Raw genomic sequence first — 18,860 nt, 5'->3', positions numbered from 1 at the left:
GATGTTACACATGGCTGTTTATGTAAGTGCCATGTATAGATCTGGAGGTCAGCTCATCTCACCTTATATTATTACTGTAAAGAGGAATCAGATTATAACTTAGCCACAAACAGTCCATCAGCGTTAAAGTGGTCTGCTGAGAAGGTTTGATGCATCTTTTTGCATTAGAAAATGATTCATAGTTAGTTACATCGTTTTGTAAAATAAAATAAAAATAATGCCTATAAAATTTAATATGAAAACATTGTATCCTCAATGCTAGGAAGAAACAAATACGGGAGCTTTTGCTTTGCTAAAACTTTAGCATTATTGGGAAAATTCCAGTGAAATATTGTCATTGAGGAAAATGCATAAGAGCCAATAGGGAAAGTGGTTTAAGGTGCTTTTGAAGAATGCAAAGGGATTTAAAGAGCTCTTTGTGATTTAATAAAATGTGAATTCAATTAATATTGAAATTTAAACACTCTAGGTAATAACTACAGGTATAGTTATATATCCTGATACCCTTGTTCTTAAAGTGGTTGTAAACCCTCCCCCCACAACTTTGTCCCATGTAAATCAGCATAAAAAACCCTAATGAACACTGCTTGTAGATATCTCCTTACTTGCTTAGTATTGTTGTAATCCTTGTTGTTCTGTAGAATGAAGTCACTGAGCATGCCCAGATCTCCCCTGATTTAAGGCACACTCTCTATGTCTTATCTATCTGTTATCAGGACTTCCTACGGCACAACACTGAACTCTGCTAATCACTCAGAGCTTCATCCTACACACCATGTGACCATGTGACATGACATACAGTCTAAACTTGGCCATTACTGCAGTCTTATCAGCTGATAAGTCTGACAAAGGGAAACATTAGACATCGGCACAAGTAAATACTATGAAATAAACAAGTAAGCTATGAACAGGGAAGCAGGGTTGCCATAGAAACGTTGGATTGAGAAGGAGGCTTGGTTAACAGTACAGGAAGTGCTTAATGTAAGGGCGGAAATACACTCCACTGTGGACTCAGAAAACAATACTTAAGATGGCACTGCCTAACCCCTGGAAACAAGTTTTTTAAAGTTTCTTTAAACAGTAAGTAATATGCGATTTGGGCTGGATTACAGTGGCTATAGTCTGATAATGAACTAAATGAAAAGAAGCATCAGAGTGGGAGAGTTTACTTCCTATTTAACAATAGAGAAACCAAGGCCCAATAAGTTCTTCCAAAACTTCTATGATTGAAAATATGAAATAAGTATGTGAATGCAAATATGTACTTGTATAAAAAATGGAGAAATCATTCTAATGTCTAGGGGGATGGCTGTGTTAGATATACTAGCAGATTTAGATACACTAACAAATTGAAGCTAAATTCTATCTCACACTGTAGGTACACAAGCAGTTACAGCAGTTTTTTTTCTTTTGGGATAAAGGTTTCACATAAAAATAAAATCTGATCATTATACAGTACCTGCCACTGATATTGTGTTTCCAGCGTTGAAATCAAAGCGAGGCTGGGGTTATCCCATTCACCATGACCACGAGATGCCGTGCATCTATAGGAATCCATTGGGGGGTGACAAGCGGGGGGAGCGACAGAGCTCGGTGCTCCTGAGACGGGGCCCGCATGTGTCAGTCTCACTGCTAACATCGGTGAGATTGACACAATATCGGCGGCACCTACTGTAAGTAACCCTGTCAGTTTTAAATGGTTTGTCTCAACACTTTTAACTGATACATTTGCAGGAGAACCTGTTCTGTTGAAAAGCAACAGACCTACTGGCCAGATCAGCAGCAGAAAATAAGAAGAAAAGGAAAACCTAAAAATAAAAATGAATGTAGCCATCACATCTAAGAATTAGTAAGCTGCAATAGCATACATGTTTGCTTTTCAGTTTAGTGCCACTTTAAGTGAGGACATACTGGAAATTAGATTTCCACAGCAGCAGCCATGTCTACTGGCTGTCCTATTTAAACCGTTGCTTCTCTTACCTTTGTAGAGATCCATCTCCTCTTCCTAACCCCACCCTCTGTCTCCATAGCACCCCTCAGTACAGCACCCCTCACATTCCTGCAGGTGAAAGAATCAGCTGCCATATTTCCTGAAATAAGTCACAATATATGTGCCATTCATGGCCCCACAACCAACATATTCCAAGCAGCCAATTAGGGAATTAAAAATCTCATCCATTCCGGTGTGAGATGAACTCCAATAAGATTTCATTCTTTACATCCGCTAGCAGATGGTGAAGTAAGAGCAATGAGTATACTTTGTTTTAATCTTATATTATTGAAATTTTTCAGATATGTAATGCATAGAGAAAAATGCAAGTACAGTAAGTACCATAGACAAGAATGCAAGTATAGTAAAAGCTTGGATTGCGAGTAAATTGGTCTGCAATTTTAACTTGATAAACGAGCGAGGTCTTGCAATACGATTAGTGTCACGTCACAACTGAGTATAAGGCTCGGTTCACAATGCTGCAACTTGGGATCCGATTTGTGAGACTCCAAGTCACATGACATGCAAAATCACCTTTTAGTCAATGAGAGCTGTCTTAATTAGCACTACCGAAGTCGCCCTGGCTTTAGAAAAGGTTCCTGCACTACTTCAAGGTGACTTCTATCTGACTTGTGCCCATAGACTTTAACCTCCTTGGTGATATGATTATGTCGAATTTTAGGTGCTGAAAGCGGTACAATGTTTTGCATGGAAATTTGGCATTTTATATTGTAGGCCTGTAATTCTTAGGAATAACTCACTTAAATCTGTCCAAACCAGAGTCTAGTAGACACCCTTATCATCATCACATTATCGCTGTTTTCTAGCTGCTTTAAACCCACTTTTGATGTAAAGGGACAATTTTGGTTGCTATGGACAATCTCCAGTTTCCAGGCAGAAAGAACAGTTTTTATAATATAAAACTACATGCAAAGCACTGGGCAGACCACTAGGGAAAAAAGAGTTGTAAAATAATTACATACAGAAATGTAATCTGTAAGATTACATTATACTGTATGTAATGTGTGTGTTTCACTTTTTGAATTTGGTGCTGTTCTCCATCCCCGTGCGTCGCAACGCTCGCAGGGAACAGAGCTCAGCTCTGTGATAGATCAAGCTGGGGACGAGCAGCTCACACTGCGGGGAGACATCGCTGGATCCAGGGGACAAGGTAAGCATACTCATCCTGGATCCTGTGATGCAATCCCGAGGCTCGGGGTTACCGCTAATGGTTCTGAATGCCTTCAAGTCGGATCCTTCTCTTAATTGATGTGATTTGGATCTGACATTACAGGAAGCTTACCCAGGCATTCCCTGAAGTTGCTTCGAAGTTGCCTGGTAGAGCTGTGCCAACTTCCAGGTCACGGCAGTGTGAACCGTCTCTCTTTGCAATTATACTCTGTAGTGCTGACATCAGCAGGAGCCAATGGCTGCGCTTATATCATTCTATCCAATCAAGAGCCAAGTCAAGGGGCAAAGGGGAAGAGCGCGTCTCCAGTGTGGGAAAAACGGGGGGCTGGGGGGCCGGTCAGTGACAGAAGTTTTTTTACCTTAATGCATAGAATGCATTAAGGTAAAAAAACATGAGGGTTTACAACCCCTTTAAATAGACTTATGTTTTGCATTTGTATTAGGGAACTTATCTACAGTGCATCTGAAAAAGTATTCACAGCACTTCACTTTTTCCACATTTTGTTATGTTACAGCCCTACTCCAAAATGGATTCAATTCATTATTTTCCTCAAAATTCTACAAACAATACTCCATAATGACAACGTGAAAGAAGTTTGTTTTAAATCTTTGCACATTTAGGGAACCGGTTAATATATCCTATGCATTAAGTTGAAAAAACTTCTGACACTGACCAGCCCCCCAGCCCCCCCGTTTTACTCACCTGAACCTGTTTGTTCGCTCAGCAGAGACAGGCTCTTCCTCTCTGCCCGTTGTCTCGGCTCTTGATTGGATAGATTGATAGCAGCACAGCCATTGGCTCCCGCTGCTGTCAATCAAATCAATGACGTGGGTGCAAGGAGGCGGGGCCGAGTCCGGCATTCTGTGTGAATGTACACAGATGGAGGACTCGGGAGCGTGCATGCACGGGTGTCCTCCGTAGAAGAGCCTTCTCCAACGTGGACACTTGATGCGGGGAGGAGCTAACAACATTGCTGGGGGACCCCAGAAGTCAAGGATCGGGGCCACACTGTGCAAAACGAACTACACAGTGGAGGTAAGTATGACATGTTTGTTATTTTTCGTTTTTTTAAAAGGAGGGTTTACAACCCTTGTAACAATAAATTAGGTTCTATTTACACCTCAAACGGGGCAAATATTTTATCTTACAGTATCATAGGTAATATAAAAATGTCTTGTGGCTGGGTTCACACTGGAGAATGCAGTGGCTCACAGCAGGAGTCCAGTGTGTCTCTATTCACCGTTTTAGGTCTGATTTCAGTCCGAATTTTTGGCTAAATTTGGACCTGAAACGGCCCAAAAGACGCACAGGACTCCTGTGCAATTCGCACCAGAGCTGCTGCGTGTGAACCAGCTCCATAAAGAGCCGAAAACAATCTCCTGCTATGCGAATTGGATGTAGAGAAACCCGCAACTAATTCACAATAGTGTGAACCCAGCCTTAAGGAAGTCAAATCATTGACATTATAATTCTGATTGGTTGAGGCTTACTGCACCTTGCTTTTTTGGATAAAAGTAGGCATATGTATATTAGCTTGAGCATTACAAGTGATGCAGAGCAAACATCACACCGACCAATTTGTGTAGGTGTTCCTTAGTTTGCAGTAATCAGAGTTTCATAAAAATCTGCATGAGTGGGAACCAATTGCACTTCTTTCTAAGTTGAAGAGGTAACAATGTTTATCACAATCCATTCACTACATTCGCCCACTGAGCAGATCAGTGAGAACATGACAGCTTGTTTTGATGGCATGATGATGCATTCTAGGAGTAGGAAATACCGTGGGGTTGATTTATTAAACTGGAGAGTGCAAAATCTGGTGCAGCTGTGCATGGTAGCCAAGCAGCTTCTAACTAGCAGATTTTGCACTCTCTAGTTTTAGTAAATCAACCTCTTTATCTCAGTCAATTTATGGTCTTCACTTTTGCCATCGGACCCAAAAAGGAGAAAATGGTGTTATTACCATGAGATAGTATGATACTTATCAAGGGATAGAAGAGACAAAAGGCCCATATACATGATCGGACTTTTTGACAACAAACATGCAAATTAGCTGTTTTAACCTTCCTGGCGGTATGATTCAGTCTGGTTTTAGGTGCTGAAAGCGGTACAATTATTTTGCATGGAAATTTGGCGTCTTATATTGTAGTCCTGTAATTCTTAGGAATAACTCTCTTAAATATGTTCAAACCGGAGTCTAGCAGACATCCCGGGTATGATAAAGTTTATAATATAATAAAGAATAATAAAAAATATTCAATAATGTAATCAAATCCTAAAACACTGAAAAAGGGACAGTTTTTGGTTGCTATGGACAATCTCCAAATTCCAGGCAGAAAAAACAGTATTTATAATATAAAAGTGCATGCAGGGCATTGCACCGACCACTAGGGACAAGGGGGTGTGTAATTTTGTAATACAGCACTGTAATCTGTAAGATTACAGTGCTGTGTGTGTTTTGTGTACTTTTACTTTTTTGAATTTGCCGCCGTTCTCCGTTCCCGTGCACCGTAGCACCGCAGGGAACGGAGCTCGGCAGCATTCGGCACTGCGAATCGAGAGGAGGACAACTCGATCACACAGTGCGGAGGACATCGCTGGATCCAGGGGACAAGGTAAGTAACTCTCCCTGTGTCCTCCCCTGCATCCAGCGATGCGATCCCGAGTCTGACTCGGGATTACCGCCAGGGGGGTTAAGGCAACATCCGTCCAGGTGTACGCTCCATCGGACAAACTTTTGTGGTTTCCATCTGACTTTAGGTTGGCTGTGCGAACGGACAAACTTTCTGGCAACAAAAGTCCTATGGAGCAAAGTTTGATCGTGTGTACAGAAAACCATCGGACTTTTGTACAAAGTGCAAACACGCATGCTCAGAACCAATGCAAAAGATCAGTTAACAATACAGAAGTCTAACAAATAGTGGTGCCGGAGTAATTGAACGTCCTCTTTTGAAGTGTCATTGGTACGTTGAAACGTCACTACCTTCGTGTTTGTGGCCAAAAAAGTCAGATCGTGTGTATGCAATACAAATTTACGGCCAACGCCCTTTGTACAAAAATCCACGGGAAAGTATGTACAAAGTCGGATCGTGTGTATGAGGCTTTACAATGACACTTCGACCATTTGCAATTTCTGATGTAAGCAGCACTGGAGAAAGCAGGGCCCGCAGAGCTTGGGGATGAATTCCATATAACATCTTTATCATCATTCTAGGCCACTTTTTTGTGCTCCAGATAACTGAAGGAATACATCATAAAAGACAAGAATTTCGACCTAAAATTAAATGCACAAGTCTTGTTATTTGTGATAAAGTAATGAAGCAAAGGGGGTTTACGACCAAGTCAAAAATATTGTCAGTCTAGACATTGGCTTAAGTGGTCTTCCCAGAAACCCAACCTAAGTATATGGCCTGCTGGAAGTGAGATCAGAGTTTGTGTTTTTGCAATTTTTTTTGCAACAATTAAAAGGCTATTTATAAGGATTGCAAAATAAAAAAAAATAAAAACGTTTAAGGGTACCTACTGTTATTTGTGTGCATTTGATCTAAAATCTGTCTTGTATATAAGCTTATTGTTGAACTGTTCTCACTGAAGCACATTAGTACAATAAACAGGATGCTGATGTATTATTGATTTAACATTTTGAGATACCATAAAGCTACATTGTCAGGATGCTTGCTATAAGGTGACCTTGCTGTGGATTTGAGCTATATTCTGTTGTAGGTGTTCTATTAACCTATACTTTCCAACAATGTCTGAAAGTGAATCGAGGAGGAGTGCCTATACTTTTAAGTAAAAAGTAAGCAATCAAACATGTGTAAAGGAATCGTAAAACAAAACTAAACACTATGGGACCATAGTTAAGAATCTCAACAAGGGGCCGTCTTTTGCAACAACCTATAGTTTTCATGTTGTGTTGGCCTACTTACTTTAAAAAGAAAGGGGATTATCTTTCTTTGGTAAACCAAATAAGCCATATCATATGAAAATCCTGTATTGGTACTTTTAAGGACAACCAAATGATCAAAGATCTAAGTTATATAAAACCATACCTCTTTATTTAATACTTATTAAAACACCATCTGAACAAAAGAGTTATAAAAACATCAGTGTTACTCCAAGTAAGTATACTGTATATAAAATACTTTGTGTTATCCAGGGTCTCCTTTCTTTCTTTCTTTCTTTCTTGATGACCCCACACTGACTTATCCTGCATAAAATACTGGGTGTTTACTGGATGGTACTCCGAAAAACCATTCTTTGCCGCACAAGAACAGAATTTCTAATTGAAGCTTGTTTAAATGAAATGGGAAATCCAACATGTTTGTAACTTTGGAAGTAGCTTCTTCCTCAGGGATATTGTGCCACCCTGTAAAGCAAAAAAAAAAAAATGTAGATAATATTTAGTTTACAAAATGTATTACAAAATAAATGTTTACAATGCATTCACATAAGAGTAGCTACAGAAGAACACCACCCCGTTGCTCTCCAAATTAATATCACCACCCCATCCCGTCTCTCAGGCAGCAAGTCACTCACAAGCAAGGGCCACCTATATCCAAGGTATGACTAGTATACAAAGTACTGTCCCAAGAGACCTTGTAGAAGTGGTAAGGGAGAAAAAAAGGGTTTCTATATTAACTTGTTTCTACATATCTGAATAAAGTTATACAAACATGCATAGCATCCTCCAGCCTCAAAGTATATAGGAAGGCCTGTTGACTACAGACACTCCCAGGCGTATTAATATAATGATCTGGAATCGTTTGCATGTGGATGAAAAAGTACTAGAAACTAAAGAAGAAAAAGATAATCCCAACAACTATTATTCAAGGCTGTGGGGAGATAACCTCTAAAGTATAAAAGCATATAAACAGACATAGCATCATCCAGCCATAACGTGTATAGGAAGGCCAGTTGACTACAGACACCCCCAGGGGTTTTAATATAAAGATCTGGAATCATTTGCATGTGGATGAAAAAGTACTAAAAAGTAAAGCAAAACGTTATTCCCAACAACTATTATTCTAGGCTGGGGGAGATGATGTGAAAAGTATAAAAGACTTACTGCACTTAATCTTACCAAAGGTCCCAATAAGATATTTCTTATAGACCGCTGTCCACCAAAGAGTTTCTTAAATAAGAGCATCTTCTCATTCCACTTCGTTATATAAGACTACTAGAAGCTCAAACTGATAATTGGACAGAAAATGTAAATTGTGCTTCCTCTATAAAATGCATAGAGCTGCAGTCATATATGGACCCTATGGATCAACTTGCATGCATTTGGCAGTTTTGCCCACTCTAATCTTTATATTTAAACCCTAGTCAAGAAGGTAAAAGAATTGTCATCCAGCTTTATGATTGGTAGTCAAACGGATTGTTTGGATCAAAAGGTTTATTAAGACATGATACAGAGTCTACTTTTGATTTAAGCATCCCATTAGAAAAATGGCAAAATCTCTATTCTCTGTGCTGTCTTTACAACTCCTTGATACCAATTAGATTGTGACTATATCTAAGACATCCCTTCCAACATACAATTGCAGCAACCGAGCAGTAAAGAAATCTTCATTTTTTTTTTCTTTCAACCGCTCAACTGGTTCTGCATAGAAAATAGCACTGCCTCGGATGTAAAGATTCACATTACCATGTTGTACGCTGGCCTAGTGCTGCGATAACGCATTCGACATTTTCTTTTGCAAGGCAAGATATAACTACATCCCAACCTATCTCGGATTCTATAAATTAGGTGTTAGTTTGTAATATAACAGGACATCGGTTTATTTGTACATCAGGACGGAATGCAGATAGGACGATTGTGAGGCTTGCATTGATGTGATGCATAAGATGAAGCTTTGGATTGTTTTGGAATGTAGAAGTATTTCTTGAGTGGTGGGGGGGGGGGGGGGGGTTTACATGGAATATTAGTGGGCAGTGACAAGAAATAGGCTGTGCAAGGGTTGATTGGAGGGACAGAAGTCATGGTGCTAGCTGTTAATATACCTGTTTCAGCACATCCAACCAAAAAGCTCCAGGTTTCTCTTCGTTCTCAAGGTTATTTGCATGTGTGCTCACAAACCACCTGGTGGTGATGCTTTGAATTGTTACTTTGAAAGAATACTTTTAACACCAGCCATGTTTGTAGCAGTGTAACCTTGCAAGGGAGCAGTCCATGCTGCTGTATCCATCTGTACTCTACGTGCTTGATCAGGGGGAAAATCCAGCAAGCTGAACAGAGGCTCTGATGTGCGAACTCTAGGGAATCTTCATATTGACTCTCTTGGAAAAAAAAAAAAAAAGAACAATTCGGACAGACCCCTTTGCAGACGGAGCATAGCAAAGGCTCCTTTTTGTTACTCTCTGACAAGATGTTTGAAATCACCAGGACCCTTAATGCTGCTTTGTTAAATAATGAGGTAACAATTTGACACTTTCTTATGCGAGTCTAACAATTTTTTTTTTGCCTGCTGACTTTAAACTACTGTAATGAAGAATTATTTCCAATTTTTCTCCTAAATGAAGACAAATTAACCTGATCTTGACAAATTAAAAAAAAAAGAGGGTTTGTTGTTTGTTTTTTTTTTCTTTTTATCGAAAAAAAATCAAGAATCTTTTTTTTTTTTTTTGCTGTCTTCCCTCCACTGATCTTTAAACCTCTTTGCAGCCAAGCGGGCTTCCAGTGTATTGCGTTCCTGGTCCTTTTGACAGCATAGAGGTTAATGAGTGCGTCAGTCGACTGCTGTTGCCTATGATAGTACGAAGTATGACTTGCAAGCTGCCCAGAGTAGGTGTTTATTAATGCTGAATTGGCTTGTGGTGTAGCCCATCTGGACCATAAGAGACGCTGCAGATTTACTTGTGATGTTAAGATGTCCATACCGTTTGGAAAGGATGTTTGCTGGAGACAGGCTGAGAGATACACTATGAATCCATCTCTTTTACATGCGTCTGCTGCCACTAATGACTTACAAGGCTGCTCATTTAGGGTAAGGCAATCTAATCACCTTTTGATTTGATTTTGGAGGAATTGGCTGTGCACGAGTTCCGTGTCTGTATTGTTTTTTTTTTTTTTTTCCTTCTTCTTCCTTCTCTTTATGCTGTGCAGTGTCTGCCTGAGCCTAGATTATCATAGCAAGTGCAGAATGCTGTGTGCTTCACCACATATCAGAGTTAATAGTTTGAGTGAAGCCCTAAAACTAGCCGTACAATGTTGATGAAGGAAATGGTTTTCCCAGTTTGACTTTGTAGTAAGCCACTCTATGTTTTGCCCTACTTACATTATCTTGTTTTATATGTTATGCAAAAAAAAAGCCATGAAACATGCATTATTTACAAGAACGATAATGCCTCTGTAATGCAAGGTGAGGTATAGACAGCATCGTCAAGAATTTAAGTTGGTTTTACTGCATAGTGCATAATAGACAAGTCAAGTACTGCAATCTGAACAAGATTTGTGCAATTTTTACCTTGGAAATGGAAAAGTATAGTGCCTATAGCAGACGGAAATTTACGTTACCATAACACATTGGTTTATGCTTAATTTAAAAATGCATGTTACATGGGCACCAACTTCTTTTACCATAATATTCTATACTCTTGAAATAGATTTGTTACTACTTTTTCTTTTGAAAAGAGAAACTGTGATAAGTATGATCTTACAGTGCGCTAATATTGATATATTTTGTATTGGTATACTTTGTGGTTGTATAACGTAAGCAATATATATATATATCTATAGATAGATAGATATATATATATATATATATATATATAGATATATAGATATATAGATATAGATATGTTTGATTATTTAATATATATATAATATATATATATATATATATATATATATATATATATATATATATATATATATATATATATATATATATATATATAATATATATATATATATATCTATATATATTGCTGTAAATGTATTTTATATACCATGCCTGCATATTAATATACTGATGGCACCATAGGCCAGGTAGACTAGCTATATTTAGAAATATGCATAGTTAGAATATTGGCAGATTATTAATCTAAAATGAAAAAAATGCCTGCTCTAAACGACAATAAACCTTTCATACATTACTCCTGATGCACTTTGCACTTTATTTTGTTACCTTAATTATTACTGTGATGTTGGTGTTGCTGGAACTATTGCTGAAGGCTATAATATCCATTATAAGTACGGTCGTTTATTTGTTTTTCTTTTAAGTACAATATTTGCTTTAGTTTTAAGGTGATTGTCAAACACTTAAGGGTTAACTGATAACTTTAAGGCTTTAGTAGATAGCGCCCCCTCTGACAGCATGCTGGTACTTAAATCTTGTAGCCTTAAGCTATAGTGCCACTTAGGGATGCCTTTAAAACCAACATGTTGACATATAGAAAAAGTAAAATGGCATATGTATATATTAAAGCGGTATCTGAAAAACTTGTCAGCTAGATCAGTAAAATGCAATTATAGGGAAGCACATAAACTGATTTTTTGTATTTCTGCATTCATATCTAAATATAAATATAGATAGTAATAATTAACAACAATACGCTTGTTACTATTCCATATCTTTCATGTTAAAAAAAAAAAAAAAAGGTTACACCACCAAGGTCATTGATTGTCTTAAAAATGGCATCAGGCATTCCAATAAATGTAGGTATGGATTGACTGGACTGCCAAAATAAAGTTGGGTACCTCTTGCAAAAGAGTCCTGCTGATGTGCAGTATGGCAAGAGATTTAGAAAAATTCAAAAAAAAAAAGTTTTTGAAGCTCGTACAAATCAAAAGCGTTGAAAAGAAGCTTCCAAAGGCTTGGGCCCTTTATTAGCCAGGGTGGTTACATGGCAGCCCTGTCAGAACCATTACTCTTTTCCCTAGGTGGGAACATCCTACAAAGATTGATGCAAGGTCATGCCACACAATCTCCAAGCAGGTGTCAAAGAACCCCGGAGTGACAGCTAAGGATCTGCAGTCATTATGCTGCACTTGATAACACCTGTTATCAAGTATGGTTCATGGGAGGTTGCCAGAGAGGAAACCACTGTATTTCAGAAAACAAAAAGATTGCTACCCTTCTCAAGTCAGCTAAAGACCACCTGGATGTTCCTCAGCACTAATGCAATCCTATTCTTAGGACAAAGGAGACAATAGCTAAACATATTGGTTAATGTATGCAGCGTTGAGTTTGGAGAAAAAAAACGTTGGATACCATTACCAAAACTTAATCCCAACTCTGAATCATAGTGGAGGGGAGCATAATGGTTTGGGAATGTAATGGTGTCTCAGGACCTGGAGCTCCTTCAGTCATTGAGGGATTAGTCATTTCCAGTTTACTGTATATAACAAATGGTTCTGAAAAAAAGTCTTTATGTCTGTCCATGATTTAAAGTTCAAAAAACACTGGACCAAGCAAGCTGACAACGATTCAAAATACGGGAGCATGTAAACAACATCAAAAGATACTATGTAGCTTGAAATGGTTAATATAGACTCTTGACCTCTAGCCAAAATTAAAAATGATGTCATAATCAGAAGCAGGGCATTCAAGCAAGACGTTCCAAAAATAAGCATAAAAGTAAACTTTTTTGTACAAAAATACGTTAAATACTTTCAAAGCAATGTACAGGTCCAATTAACAGCTGTAAAAAGTATTTATTTAAGGCTCCATCATATTCAGCTCCTCTAGTTATTAACTTTATGCGCTTCTATACCATTTTCATAAATGACCTTGGCTGATCAAACCATTTGTTCAATAAAGGAAATGTAAACCACTCTCTGTTTGCCAATAAAACTGTGTTTTTCAATAGGACTCAAAAAATAATCACATCATATTTTAAAAGCCAATTAATGCAGAAATCAAGAAAATTTGTTCACAAAATGCTCTCACGACTGTACATGGGTTTCATTTATGGGGATGTATGGTAATGATTATGTTATTGTATACCAATAAGTAATGGGGCAGCATGGGTTACTGCATTCCACCATTTGTGTTGCCTGTTATAAATGTATCATATGTTCTATTGTTGTTTTTGGATATTCTTGTTTTAGGTTCCTATGTGTTAAGTGTAGTAACGATATACAAAGTTCAACATCTGTTACAAACTAAACAGATTTCACATTTTAGATATCTGACCAGAGTAAACCAACATCTTATTGGTTGCTCTGAGTTAAAACACTTTGAATACATCCATAGCACCGTGTACTGCCTCATTAATTATACATTGCAATTTAAACATTCTGTTACTAAATCAATACAGAATGGAGACATAAACCAAGATCCGCACCCAAAAGAAAGGCCATCTGTGTAGTTTTGCATTTCAGGAAACACATAGGAAGTAAAATATCTAGCGAAGGTCATTATACTCAAACTTTGTATCATCTGAACTGAAGAGCTATTGTGGTTTCCTCATTGGGTACATTCTTCCAAAGGCTGAGGCTACTTTGCTATTTTGAATCAATATTAAACCCATATTTTACCTTACCAATGCTTACATGGCTGCATTAGTTTTCTTTTTTAGGCTTTCTTTCCCTTATTTTTATCTGGTAATACAGCCAGTAAGTCTGTTGTGTTTCAACAGAACAAGCTCTGTTGCTTCTGTACCATTTAGGGAGTTGCGACAAACCATTTACAGTACTACTGACAGAGTTGCTTACAATGATCTTCCCTTATTTATTTCTGTAAAACCTGTATCCCAAAAGGACAAAAAAAAACTGTTGCTGTGATTGCTTATAAAGTGTTAGCGACAGTTTGGCTTCAATTTGTTAGTGTATCTAAATTGGCTAGTACATCTAACACTCTCCTCCCACCAGACTGACAATGCTGCTGTCTAGAAGTGTCCCTGTTCTCCTTCCTCCAGACTGGGGCACTCTTATACAGGAGGTGTGTTACTGGCCAGATCACATGTGAAAAGAGAAGGGAAAAAGCCTAAATAAAAGAAAACCAATGCAGCCACCACATCTACTGATTGTTTTTTTTTTGTTTTGTTTTTTGGATTGAATGTCACTTTAAATCTTTCATATCTGACCACCCTACTAGAGAAAGTCAAGCTGTGCTGGGTCTTCTTTCTTAAGATGCACCTAAAAGTCCATGAGTAGGCTCTGCTGGTGGGAAAAAAAGGTTTTGGCCTAGACTTTTCTCTCCAAACCATTGGCATACTTCAATAACTAAAGGTTGTAAGAAAATTTTTGCCCGTCATAAAGCTGCCCTAACTTTTAATTAAGAAATTCATAATTCCATATACACGAATAAACATGGAACAGACTCTAGGTAAAGAAATATAAAAATATAGAGCAACATATACTTTGCCTCGTAGTTTTGGGGATAGCCCTGATAAGAAAATTGTCAATACAATCTTGTAGATGTTACACTTTTACCAAAATTGCCAATTTTGTAAGACTTGCTGCTCTCAGCAGGTTCATAGAAGGATAACGCAGTATGACAGACATTAGGAGTGGCCAGATTTTTTTTTATTTTTTTTTGGGGGGGGGGGCGGATCCTGTGCCTGGGGTGTAAAATTCTTTAGTCACACCTTTACAAGTATTATAAAAAATATTTCACCATTTCTAGGCATGGTGTTAGCTTAATGTGCTTGAAAATATGGTAAGCAGAGTTGTCTGCCTATCAGCAAGTAAAGCTATGAATTCAAGTTTACATCTCCAAACAAACTGTGCCATGTATTATATTCTCAGATCTCAATCCCATGATCCTTTGCTTCGGAATCTGGTGCACTGATAGGCTGCCATAGTTTCAGAATAAGCTAAATTTGATCTTCCAGTCACGTATTGCCCTCCCAATCTATCTACAAAATTTGTCTTCTCGGAAAATCTATATGATAATCATCTCTTCCCGCTCTGACATTAATCACTGAAACAAAAGATCCTACAAAATGCTTGTTGGGTATTATGGAATGTCTGATATCATAGCGCCGCCACGGAAAATATTAAGCAAAACAGTACGCACATAAGAAATGGTGAATTGTTGTTTTTGCCCATCATTTATGCAAAGATATGTTCAAAGATGTCTGTGGTTAATAAAATAGGCTTGCATATTATGTTTGACATGGAAGCATAAGTCCTGGTAGGTGCTGTAGGAATCTTTTTGTCGTGGCTACTCCATTACTCAGTAAGACATGTGTCATGTGTAACGCATGGCTATGTTATGAACAGCTTTGTGTATATATTTGAGTTCATTTGGTGAAGCATTCAAAAAGACACTGGGGTTGATTTATTAAGATCGAAATCTGCATAGAAACCAATCAGCTTCCATTTTAAATTTTTTTTGTCAAAGCTTAATTGAACAAGCTGAAGTTAGATTGGCTACCATGCACAGCTACACCAACATTTTGCACTCTCCAGTTTTAGAAAATCAACCACACTGGTGTACTACAAAGAGCAGTAACCTATAACAATCATGTATTCTGAGAAGATAAGGGAAGAATGAATTCTGATTGGTTGCTGTAGGTTACTGCAGGATCCATGTTGATCCTTAGTGAGTACTCCTGGTGGAATCTTTCTCAAACACCTACCATGTTTTCTTAAAAATAAGACCTAGCATGATTGTCGGTGATGGCTGCAATATAAGCTATAAGCCCTAACCCACAAATAAGCTCTAGTTAAAGTCCTTGTAGGTCTTATTTTCAGGGTAAGGCTTATTTACAGGGAAACAGGGTAGGGCTTATTTGGGGGGTAGGGCTTATATTGCAGCCATCACCGACAATCACGCTAGGTCTTATTTTCGCGGAAACAGGGTATGTAGTCTTTGGTCAACATGAGCACTTTGGCAGCATAACACTTATCTATGTGTTTTTTGGCCCATACCAAGTCAACAAATAATCCAGACCCCTACAATTTCAATAGCACTACCTGGAAGACAGAGTTTCAACAAATGGTTGAGTCCATGAACAAAAAAAAATGTGTTCCTCGCTTATGTTTTTAGGAAAAATGGCCAACTGGTCATTGACATTATTATATTATGAATGAAGTTATTGTTTTAGAAATACACCATTCCCCGTAATTGAGGAAACAAAAACCAAGGTGGTCAAAAGAAGGCCAACAACGTGCCGTACAGTTTATACAACTTTTCATGTTTTTCTCTAATAACCAGCATTTCCTCACCAAAACGTCAAGTTGCTTTTGAAACATTTTTTTATATTATCAGCATGCTCAGAGTAGCAGAAAAAAAAGACAAGTTATTCCCCGAGGGATTCACAATTATGTATAATTTAGAGCCGAATATTCAATTAACAGTTTTGCTGACCAACAAGAAATGGGTCTCAAGGTCAAGAGAATAACGTCCTTCTGTCCTCTTCAAGTTTACAGTCTTGGGGCAGCAGATTGAGTGTCTTTTTGTGTGCTTCTTAGGCTGATGCAGAACCTCTTACCACCACTTGCATCAGGGACATCAATCATGTCTCTGTTTGACAGCACCATCCCATAATTATGCCAAAAAAAGGCTGGTTGTGCTCACAACAAAATACATGAATAAAAATAAAATAGATAAAGCACTTGTAACATAGTAACTGACATCATTGCTGTTTTATTGTGTTAAAAAAATAAAATAAAAATTATATTTAAAATAAAAAAGAAAGACAATTAGTCTGGATATACTTCTTTGTGCAGCTCTTGTTGATTAGTTGTATCAGGACCCTTTTTGTTAATGATACCCAGGTTGTAAACAAAGCAGCAAATGGCATTGAAAGAGCTCCTTCCCTACCATCATCATTGTGCTGATTCTGCCCCCCCCCCCAGTTTTATTCAACTCAGAGTATAATGTTAAAATCAATAATTAGGATTAGTACAGTTAGCATGCTAGGAATGACCCGTGAACTGATATTCTTCAGCCAGAAGTTCCCAGCTGGTCATTTATGACAAATACAAAGAGCATTTCAGGGACCGTCACTGAGCCATTAACCCCCAGGCTCCGGCAGCAACATATGTCACAGAAACTTGTGGAGAAACCCATAGCGGCAGGCAAACAGTTAAGCTCCCTAGCCTGATAGAAGGCAATTTCAATAGCACCTTGCCTAGCCCCACCTTCTCCAGCCCACTCAGCCAATCAGATACTGTCTTTATCTGACAGATAGTCCCATAAATGCATGCAAGCATCTAGCCAATTTTCAAGGCAAGGCTGTATCCAATTTTCATATCTACACCCTACTTTCGAGAGGCATCATCACAGTCCCTCTCTCTCTGTTTTTTTTCCTTTCTTTTTTTTTTCTTTCCTTATTTTTTGTTTAGATTTTTAATTTGTTTTCCATTGTTTGCCTTGTTCTATGTGTTAGCAACTCATTTATTTATTTATATTATTTATTCCTTTTTTTTTTTATTTATTTTTTTTTAACACGAGTTGTTGGGATATTTATTTTTCTTCCTGGTGGTTCGTGGATTTGGAAAAAGACATCAGAAATCAAAAATTAAAAAAAAAACTTTTCTTATTTTTTTTTTTTTTTTACAAATACAAATACCTAATAAAGCATTCTTGAAAATAACAATTACAAGGAGAAAAGTCGGAGCACACAGCGAGACACTAATAACCTTTAAGAATGGTGATGGTAGGTGGCACATTATTTTATTTTACATTTTTTTTTTTCTTCAAGTTCCATTCAGTTTTGCAAGTCTGTCTTGTCTGCATCTCTTGTTAATGCGGTCTTGGTGTTCCGTCGCTTCAGTAATCATAGTGGTGGGCTCCTATTTGTGTGTGTGTGTTTCTGGAGTGATTTGTCACGTGCAAATAGAAAGCTTTTTTAATTTAAAAAAATATATATTTCAAGGTCATTTTTATGTGTTGTACGCTAACACCATAAAGCTATTGTCACGAAAAAAAAAAACACCCTATGAAGTATGCGGAGCGTCGCGTTCGCCCATTTCCATCTAACCTCTGATACTGTGTGAGCTTTCATTTCTACCATTGTGTTTCTGCACAAAGACTCTCAAAATCTAGTGGGAAAAAAAAATGAAAAGACCAAGCCTTTAAAAAAAAAAAAAAAAATAGCATCTCACCCTTCGCTGCTAATTTCGGTTGGTCTGCGTAGTTGGTATGGTAATCTTTCATGAGAGTGATTTATAGGGGTTTGGTATATGCTGCATATTGTATTTCAGAGTTCCCTGCCGTGACCTCATAAAAGAGGAGGAGGCTGGCGTGTGTTACAGCGCGCACCCTGTGTGAGTGTGTGTGTGTGTGTGTATGTGTGTGTGTGTGTGTATGTGTGTGTGAGAGTGTGTGTGTGTGCGCGTGTGTCCTTCGTAGCATCTCTTGCCAGCGCTACTGTAAGAAGGAATGTCAGCTTTTACATAAGGCTCTTTTTGGTTTTGACACTGTGACACACTAGAAGGCTCCATCTCAATAATCACAGATGGAGTGGAATGGCTTAAAGATGGTAAGTGGATCGCGGAGAATTGTATTTTTTTTTTTTTTTTTTTAATTTTTGTTCCGTTTTCCATTTCAGACCGCAAGCAGTTATTTCCATTTACAACTGTTTTTCTCCTTGCCTTTTATTTTTTAATGAGAAATTCATGCACTAGCTTGTCGAACGCCTCACTGCTTCCTTCAGCGTGTGCTGCAGCCAATCTAGGAAGGGTACCTTGACAACTATAATGTCAGTGAACGTCTATCACAGAATTACTTGATGCTGTGTAGTCTTCATTTGAATTACATGAGTCTTTGGACGTGT

At 38.0% G+C, this 18,860-nt stretch overlaps 1 protein-coding gene across 7 annotated transcripts in view; it reads left to right on the top strand.

Moving 5' to 3' along the window:
• Window positions 1-9,310: 9,310 nt before the first annotated feature.
• Window positions 9,311-18,860, top strand: part of ELAVL4 (ELAV like RNA binding protein 4) — a 151,871-nt gene continuing 142,321 nt past the window's right edge. Inside the window, exon 1 of one of the 7 annotated variants that reach the window (XM_077450271.1) lies at window positions 9,311-9,601. In XM_077450271.1, the coding sequence (XP_077306397.1) occupies window positions 9,554-9,601 (48 nt within the window). In that variant the 5' untranslated portion in view covers window positions 9,311-9,553. Of the gene's footprint in view, window positions 9,602-9,772; window positions 10,172-17,330; window positions 17,742-18,387; window positions 18,567-18,860 lie in introns of those variants that run through there. The other 6 variants (XM_077450275.1, XM_077450270.1, XM_077450272.1 and 3 more) reach the window with 6 other exon arrangements.

Source organism: Lithobates pipiens, unplaced genomic scaffold (genome assembly GCF_037356315.1).
Source record: "Lithobates pipiens isolate NorthernLeopardFrog02 unplaced genomic scaffold, aLitPip1_a1.2 Scaffold_23, whole genome shotgun sequence".
In the NCBI taxonomy this organism is placed as follows: Eukaryota; Metazoa; Chordata; class Amphibia; order Anura; family Ranidae; genus Lithobates; species Lithobates pipiens.
The sequence above is the reverse complement of the archived record's forward strand: the minus strand, read 5'-3'. Positions and strand labels throughout refer to the sequence as shown.